This window comes from Apium graveolens, chromosome 4 (genome assembly GCF_009905375.1).
Source record: "Apium graveolens cultivar Ventura chromosome 4, ASM990537v1, whole genome shotgun sequence".
NCBI lineage: Eukaryota > Viridiplantae > Streptophyta > Magnoliopsida > Apiales > Apiaceae > Apium > Apium graveolens.
The window spans coordinates 228,201,403-228,211,343 of record NC_133650.1 but is presented as its reverse complement, the minus strand read 5'-3'; the positions used below and the strand labels follow the sequence as shown (position 1 = coordinate 228,211,343).

At 38.1% G+C, this 9,941-nt stretch overlaps 1 protein-coding gene across 1 annotated transcript; it reads left to right on the top strand.

Annotated features, from left to right (window-relative positions):
• Nucleotides 1–1,821: 1,821 nt before the first annotated feature.
• LOC141719401 (uncharacterized) lies at nt 1,822–2,796 on the top strand. The gene is made up of 2 exons (XM_074521780.1): nt 1,822–2,571; nt 2,653–2,796. The coding sequence occupies exons 1-2, from the start codon at nt 1,822–1,824 to the stop codon at nt 2,794–2,796; spliced, it is 894 nt and encodes a 297-aa protein (XP_074377881.1).
• The last annotated feature ends 7,145 nt before the right edge of the window (nt 2,797–9,941 follow it).

The window sequence follows — 9,941 nt, the reverse complement described above, 5'->3', positions numbered from 1 at the left end:
CTTTCGGTATGACTATTGATTGTCATACCGATTGTCTGGCTAATACAAAAGAAAGTCTTGCTGAATTAATATAGAATATTAATTAAAAATCAATTCTGAAAATATATAATATTAATTCAGAATTAATTAATCAATTAATTCAATTAATCAATAAATTAATCTTTGCAGATATAATTTATTTTCTTAATTAAATTAAACGACTTAATTAATTAATAGAGAATTAATACTACTCTTGAACATCAACCATTCTTCTGAAAATCACTGTCAATTATGAATCAATTCCACCACTTCAATGTTGACACTCGATGTACTGTCTGGTTCATGAGTGACTAACTTCCGTGACATTTCTTCATGCCTTGACCTTGATACTCTTGATTTTCTTCAGACTAAATCCTTGTAATTAATTGATACCCTGACGAGATCTCTGTCACTTGATTAAATCCACAATCTTGATTTATATCACTGAGGCTTGATCAATTTCTTGAGCTTCTTCCAGTGAATTAAGTCATCAAGTCTGTAGAGGAACAATGTTACTTAATCCTTTGACATATGTTACTATAAGAGATCTCTCTGACGATAGAACCACTATTTACTTGTTACATCCTTATTTGAGTTGAGTTAAATCCTCGAATAAACAAATAGGCTATGACATATGCCTTTCAAACTCCCCCTATTTGTTTGTTAGACAATAACAACAAATACCTAGAGGATAACTCAACTAACAAATAAGAAAAAGATATAAACAGTAATGCAAAGTAAATAGCAGAAAAGTTCTGGATTATATTTAACATTTTCCAGATTCCAAACGAAATTTACAAGTGAATACAAGATAGATGTTCCTCTAACCAACAAAAGACTTGCTTCATCAAAAACAAGTTCAGGTAAATACAGTTTGTCCATCTTTTCAGTAGTGTTCTACATTGGGTAATTTTTCAATATTTTAATTATTTTTAATTGGATAATTGGGTAATTAGTATTGGTTTTAATTGTTAATCTGAGGAATTTGATATGTAATTGCAGTCGTTAGTGTTGTTCATTACTAATTAGTATTAGCACTCATAAAAGTGAAAAAAATAGTTGTATGATTTTAAGATTAACGTTTTGTTAATTAATCTAATGTTTCAGTGCTAGCTTGCTTCTCATGTTAGTTCTACTTTACTACTTTATAGTTTCCACTTTGAACTTTGCAGCACCAGTTCACCATTATTAGGTTCCTTGATTATAATATTAATGCCCCCATTACCACTGATCTACTTATTGCAAACATTGTTCTAAAAAATGCTAGGCGGTGAGCGTACCTTACAGTGATTAATCGGATAGGTGAGCGTACCTTATAGGGATTAATTGGATAAGTAAGTTTGTAAGTCAATAATTAATATAGATTAGTTTACTATTGGAGTCATATGTCAGAAACTATATGTTATGCATTGACTATTAATATTTTGTTAAGATTATATATTCATGGATTCTTAATTACTTATTAAGAATCTATATATTCAGCGATTCTAGGTAGAGATGTTGAGATGCACATGAATGGTCTTAGTGCATCATTGTTTTGCCGATAATCATATATAGTAATACATATATATTACTAATGAGTACTAACATATAATCATTATTTTTAGTATAATATACAGTTTATAAATCAATTAGAGAATATAACATGACTAGTACATTTATATTGTAATATAGATTATATTTTTTCATAATATATATTATATAGTTACATTATGTATATGACCATGCTTTTGTAATTGTACGTTGCTAGTTTTTTAAATATTTGATATGAAAATTAGGTAGGAAATAGGTTATCCTACGAATATGGAGAAATATTGGATTCCAAAAGAGAGGGATTCATTGGAGTATGAAGTCAGGATTGCAAAGTTTTTGATTTACGCTGAAGAAAATTATAAAAATCCTAAAAAAATACCTTTCCCATGCTGTAAATGTGTTAATTTTAAGAAATTTCCGGTCAAAGTAATAAGGGGTCATATGTACGAAAATAGTTTCAGTCTCGGGTATATTGATTGGATTTGGCACAGATCCAAGGCTGGTAGGTCATCTGTTGGTAGCACACTGCCCCCTCATGAAGAGGAGCAGAATGCAGATGCATTTAAAGTAGCCTTAGAACCTGCATCGGAAGCGATGGATGCTGGTGCTTCACAAGCTGTTGTGGTTTGGGAAGCAACATTTCGTAATCCAGGGGGTAATTCAGGGGGTGATGACTACGATAAAGACTCACATGATTTTAAGAGGTTTGTGACCGATGCTCAACAACCTTTATTCGAGGGAAGCGACTGCACAAAATTAGATTTGGTGTTGAAATTATATAACTGGAAAGCGAGATTTGGTGTTAGTGATAGCGCATTCAGTGATCTTCTCTCTACAGTTGACTCATTTCTACCTCAGGATAATGCATTATCTCATAACGCATATGAAGCAAAGAAAACTCTTTCGAATTTAGGCCTCGATTATACAAAATTCCACGTGTGTTCCAATGAATGTGTTCTATACATGAGTGTAAATGAGACTGCTTCGGAGTGTCCAAAGTGCAAGCTATCTCACTGGAAGGTGGGTAAGGATGGTAGAGAAAGGTATAAAATCCCGAAAAAAGTTATGTGGTACCTTCTGATTATTCTAATATTTAAACAGATGTTTAAATCTTCTGCGATAGCTGAGTTGTTGACGTGGAATTCCAACCAAAGAATTCGTGATCGCCAGATGGGCCACCCTGCCGACTCTCCTTCTTCGCGGAATATCGATTACAGGTGGCCTGCCTTCGAAAGTGAGCCATGAAATCTTCAACTAGCTTTGTCGGCTGATGGTATTAACCCACATAACAATGGGCTGACCAATCGGTATTTCTGTTGGCTGGTAGTATTGGTAACATGTAATCTTCCTCTGTGGTTATGTGTGAAGAGGAAATTTATGATGTTAACTATATTGGTCTCTAGTCCCCATGAACCAAGTAACAACCTTGATGTGTTCTTACAACCGTTAGTTGATGATTTGAAAAAGCTTTAGGAAGAAGGTGAACCGAATGTATACGATGCCTACAAAATCTTTTTTCACTTTAAGGGCGACTTTGTTATGGACGATTAATGATTTCCCGGCGTATAGTGTTAGTCGCTAAGCACGCGCTAATAATTCATGCAAGTATACGCTATCGCAAGTAATATAGAATTATTTCTAGTTCGTTCCCACAGAGACTGGTTGAATTAACTTTGTGATTTATGCACTTATGCAACAATGATATGGCTATTATTCAATGCTAAGACGAATAACAAATTGAGTTTTGATTATACTATGATTAACTATTGAGAATTATACTAGAGAACATAAACTAAGAGATTAAAGAGAATTGAATAATATATGACACAAACATGAGATTCTAACTTCATTAAATACTTCATTCAATAGCCTTTTCGTTCTTAACCTTAGCATGTAATAGTGATGACACTAATCAGATAACACAAAACTGATAAACGCCAACTTTCATTGCACGAATACCATACTATCAGACATCCACAAAAGAGATAGAAGCTGAATAGATACCAATTATATTGAGACCCTATATGTCTATAGAATTTGAGAACATAACGGCTTAATGCACAAGTTATCTATCGTGATTACATAGGGCAAGTAAGATGGTTAAAATTACCTATGAATCATGCATAACAATAACACATGGACCTATGCTAGCATGACAATTTCTAAACTCTTGAATTCACTTTTGTTTTATTAAAAATTAACACACTATCTTATAAGTGTGCGACGCTTATAAGACGAATAAGCACAACCAATACTAGGATATCATGCAATCACCACACACTAAGGCATCGAAACAAATCAACTAAAGAAATCCATAAATAAATCCGCTAGAACCCCATAATACCGATTAGCCCATAATCGGGCTCATCATCAACGTGGGTACCGATGAAAGCATGGTATAATAAACGTAGTCTTTATAAACAAATAATAAACAAAGTATGAAACAAGAGTATAGGTTCACGAATAAGAAAACTAGCATCCAAAGTTACAACTTAGAACAAATAATCACAAATAAAAACTAGATCTTCTTCGCCTTCATTGAATTGTGCTAAAAACGGTCTTCTTACGCCTTCTCCTTGTGCCCTGATACGTTTCCTTATGAAAAATGACATTTATTTAGGTATATATAGTAGCCCATGCAAAGTAGAAGTCCTCCAATCAAAAGTCCACAAGAATCGGGATTCTAAAATCCCGACCCGGCGCGTACTTGATTAGCACGGGCGCGCGCTTGATTAGCGCGGGCGTGCGCTTGATTAGCGCGGGCGCGCGCTTGATTAGCGCGGGCGCGCTGTGTCTCTGCACTTCGGGCGCGGGCGCGCGCTATGACAGCGCGGGCGCGCGCTATGACAGCGCGGGCTCGCTGGCCTCCTGGAGAAAATCCCATTTTCCTTCTTTTCTTGTTGCAATGAGTTGGTCTTCGCGAGCTTTATTCCTTGGACACCATCCTAACACCATATTAGCATCAAATCAATGCTAATTCACATGAATCCCGGATTAATGCCTGAAATGTAAAAATACTAGAAAACACATTAAAACACCAATAACTTGAGTACAAAAACACCAATTCAAAGCTTAATGGAGCGTCATAAAGTGTCATAAATACTACTCAACATACCCCAAACTTGAATCGATGCTTGTCCTCAAGCATAAACAAACTCAAAGAATAAGAAATAAAAATGCATGAATGCAACTAAATGAATAGAACAATCCCCATAGAATAACTAAACCAATTAACAAGCAACACCTCAACAAATACAGTTATTCACATAAAGATCAATCAAACCCCACAAATCAACCTACAAACCAAATATGTGCGTGTGTGCAACTGCTTACAAGTATACTTTCACAACTAGATCAATAATCATGACTCACTACTCATCAAAGCAATCACAAGGTTATAAATAAAATAAAAGTTAGACTCAAAATAACTTATAACACTTCAATTATTATATTGGAGTTTTATATGGATTCACGCTTTTATTCATAACAAAACAACACAAGTATGCTTATTTGATCGTGCAATGAGTGAGGTCCACAAAAGACTTATACAATAGTACCCATGTAACGAGCATTAGGTTAGCGGATCCCAGACTATAAAAGACTTAGGTCACTAGGCTCAAAGTCCCCTAAGAACTTAATAACTCGAGTACTAAAGAGCCCATTCGTGATCAATTATACATAACACTTATTTTGTTTTTGTTTTTTTTTCACAAATTTCTGAACGAGTGCATTTCGCTCCATCTCATTCAACCCTAGATATAAATATGAGCCGACTACTAGCCATTTGACACCTAGCCACAACAACTAGAAATGAAATCCAATTTTCTCCAATTTTTAAAAATCCATGCTATTTTATTATTAAGAGAATATCCTAAATTCTAAATATAAACAAGCGATTAAACCTCGACAAACAAACAAACCATGATCATGATCTAGCACTCAAGCAACCTATAAGACTTAGTAAAATACAATTGTCTCTAGCATGCAAATCAATTTGACAAGACTTAACATCACTACATACGACATCACTACACTAGCATCAATATCACAAGTCAATCGGAAAAATCATCTAAGGGATCATGTTATTATGCAAATGCATGAACAATATGAACAAACTATCATAAAAACTATAAAAATAAAAATAAAACTACATGGCAAAATATGCAACTATATGTACTAAACTATCATGAATATGCAAACTATATGCGACTTACACAAAACATATTCCTTCAACTACTACCCCAAACTTAAATTTTTTACTGTCCTCGGTGAAGGTAATAGTAAGGAATCAGTCATACCTACTCGGAATCAGGATCCTCACCCCCAATGGGTGGAGTGTCAGGCGTGTCTGGAGGTGGATACACGGAGTCCTCACCAAAAAGTGGCCACTGGATGTCAACACATGTGGCTCTGAAAGCAGTCCCTAATGCATGTGTGAGATCACGTGCAAACCGACTATGGATGTCATGCATCGCATCCATCCTCCTCGCTAGACGCCTATACTGCGTCATGCTCATACAACTCCAACATTAGCTCCTGCTTCCTCCTGCTCTTGCTGTGATGGACCAGTCTCTTCACCCAACTGAGATCTCCATGTCGTTCTGCTCGACTGAGCTGCCCCAGCAGCTGGCCTCCCACCAGGCAGATGGTCAAAAAAATACCCAAGCCCTTCAAATTAGGCTTGCCTCCATCCCACTCTTGCATCGTAGCCAACGCGGTACTGTCAATCGGAGCACCCGGAATCTGGAGCTGCTCGTGTGCTGGCCAATAAACACCAACTGCCACACACAGCTTCGTCACAACGGACGCATATGGTATAGAACCCGTAGTACTCCCTCGTAAAAATCTCAGAATACCCTGGTAAATCACCATCCCAAGGTCTACATAATCACCCTGAAGAATCCCCCACAACAGCTGTGCATGCTCCACAGTCATATCATGCACATGAGAAGATAGCATGATGTTAGGACAAATAAACGCATTCCATGCACGAGCAAACCTGTTTATGCTCGAAGCAGGGAACGTGGAATAATCAGTCGTGCCCCTTTTGAACTTCCAATGAGTATCAGGTTCACACAGAGTAGCAATTATCAAATCCAAATCAAACTTCTACGGAGTCTTCTCGTTCCAGGTGTCATGACCGGGCTTCCTCGCGGGCTGCTCAATCACCCTCCTTATCGCATCCGTACTGTACTCAACCGTCATCCCCTAACCACAGTGAAACCATTCTTCTCCGCCTTGACATTAACATAAAACTCATGAACAACACTCATGGGCACAACATCGGGTGCCTCGCAAAAAGCAACCCAACCCATCTCCAAGATCATCTCCAACAACTTATCATCCTTCTCCGATGGCAGAAAACCTAGCTCCTTTGCTATAGGATTCGAGAGAAGCCTCGTATACTCCGCTTCATCCTCGAGAGTCGAAAATCTTGGCCTGACACCACCTGCACTCGAAAAATCAGTGGTGCTGCTGCTAATTTGAGTTTTTTGTCTCTTGGGTGCCATTGGGATTGAATAAGAGAGAATAAAAGATAAGTGTTTGAGAGAGAATTGTGTTTGAGAATTTGAGAAGTGGTGGAGAAGTTGGTGTATAAGTGTATGTATACATAGGAGGTAAGAAGAGAATTAGATATGGAATAGAAGTGGGAATTGATTATGGGAATATTGGGAATAATGGGTTTGATTTGGAGAGGGAAATTTAGGATGTGGAAGAGTAAAATTCGGGTAGGAATTGATTTTTAAAAGAAGTCCCCGATTTTCTCTTTATTCCTAGCTATTTTTTTTCCAGAATTCAGGGGGCAGCGCGGCCACGCGCTACCTCGGTGCGGGGGCGCCGTGCTTCTGTTATTTCAGCGCGGCCGCTCCGCTAGGCAGCGCGGGCACGCCGTGTCTCTGGAATTTCAGCGCGGCCACCCCACTTCCTCAGCGCGGGCGCACCGTGCCACTGTACTTGGCCCCGAATTTTTTTATTTTTTTGTGTTTTTCTCCTTTCTTTCTTCTTCCTCTATCTACTAAAGTACAACAAACTTTGGTTACCTCCCAAGAAGCGCTTGCTTTACGTCGTTAGCTTGACATAGAAATACGAGATCAAACAGACAATAAAATGACACTAACCACCTCGCGGTGTGCCGTGTCACCATAGTAATGCTTCAACCTCTGACCATTTACCTTGAATGCTTGGCCTGAATCATTCTCAAAAATCTCCACAGCTCCATGTGGAAACACAGTTTTGACAACAAACAGCCCTGACCACCTTAACTTCAACTTTCCAGGAAAAAGACGGAGACGAGAGTTGAACAAAAGAACTTGTTGCCCCTGCACAAATGATTTGAGCACTAGACCCCTATCGTGCCACCTCTTGACTTACTCCTTATATATTTTGTTGTTTTCATATGCTTGAAGTCGAAACTCGTCGATTTCATTCAATTGAAGCATCCTCTTCTTTCCAGCTGCATCCAAGTCCAATTCAACTTCTTCAAAGCCCAATACGCTTTATGTTCGAGCTCTACCGACAAATGACAACTCTTACCATAAACCAACTGATATGGTGACATTCCTAGCGGAGTCTTGTATGCTAATCTATATGCCCAAACAGCTTCATCAAGCTGCAAAGACCAATCTTTTCTCGATGGATACACAACTTTCTCTAAAATGTGCTTGATCTCTCTGTTAGATACCTCATCTTGACCATTCGTCTGAGGATGATAAGTCGTAGCAATGCGATAATTCACATTATATCTTTGCATCATAGCAGTGAACTTACGATTATAGAAATGCGACCCCTCATCACTAATTATGACTCTTGGAGTTCCAAATCTTGTGAATATCTGCTTGTGAAGAAAATTAAGCACTACGTTCGCATCGTTCGTTGGCAACGCCTTAACTTCAACCCATTTTGACCTATAATCAACCGCCAACAAGATATACTGATTGTTACAAGATGAGACAAATGGCCCCATGAAGTCAATTCTCCAAACATTGAAAACTTCAACCTCGATAAGCACATTAAGAGGTATCTCATCCCACTTGGACATATTACCCACACGTTGACATCGATCACATTTCAAAATGAACTGATGAGCATCTTTAAACAAGGTTGGCCAAAAGAAACATGCTTGAAGAATACAAGCTGCTGTCTTTTCTCCACCATAATGTCCTCTATAAGCCGTTGAGTGGCAATCTCGCAAGATCCCCCACATTTCGCTGTAAGGAATACATCTCCTGATGATTTGGTATGCTCCTTGTCGAAAGAGAAATGGCTCATCCCACATATACCAGTTCACTTCATGCAGGAACTTCTTTTGTTGAGCGTATGATAAGTCGGGAGGCATGATATTACTCACAAGGTAGTTTATAATATCTGCAAACCACGGTTCTTCATCTTGCACTCCAAACAGCTGCTCATCAGGAAAAGACTCATTTATTAATGATTTATCCAGTGAAGTTACAATTGGATCCTCTAAACAAGACAGATGATCAACGACTTGATTCTCGGTACCTTTCCTGTCCTTGATCTCTAACTCAAATTCTTGAAGCAAAAGATCCCATCTGATCTATCTAGAGTTCGAGTCCTTCTTTGAGATGAGATATCGAATTGCAGTGTGATCAGTGAAAACTGTCACCTTCGTCCCTAGCAGATAAGATCTAAATTTCTCAAAACCATAGACAATAGCCAAAAGTTCTTTCTCCGTTGTATTATAATTCAGCTGAGCACCATTTAGGGTCCTACTAACATAGTAGACCACATGAAATATGTTGTTCTTTCTCTGCCCAAGAACTGCTCCAACTGCATAGTCACTTGCATCTCACATCATCTCAAACAGTTCACTCCAATAAGGTGCAGTTATGACAGGTGTCGTGATTAAACTCTTCTTTAAGAACTCAAAAGCAGCCACACACTCGTCATCAAACTTAAACGGGACATCCTTCTCCAAAAGATTGCACAAAGGTTTAGAAATTTTGAGAAGTCCTTGATGAACCGCCTGTAGAATCCCGCATGACCAAGAAAATTACGAACTCCATTAACAGAAATTGGTGGGGGAAGATTTTCGATAACCCCCACTTTGGCTTTGTCCATCTCAAGACCCTTAATAGAGACCTTGTGCCCAAGAATAATGCCCTGTCGCACCATAAAGTGACATTTCTCCCAATTGAGAACAAAATTTGTCTCAATACACCTCTTGAGAATGTCTCCTAGATTTTTCAAGCACTCATCAAATGAATCACCAAACACAGAGAAATCGTCCATGAACACCTCCATATTCTGACCAATCATATCAGAGAAGATAGCCATCATGCATCTCTGAAATGTGGTCGGTGCTCCACATAACCCAAAAGAAACTCTTCGAAATGGAAAAGTACAAAAAGGACATGTGAATGTAGTCT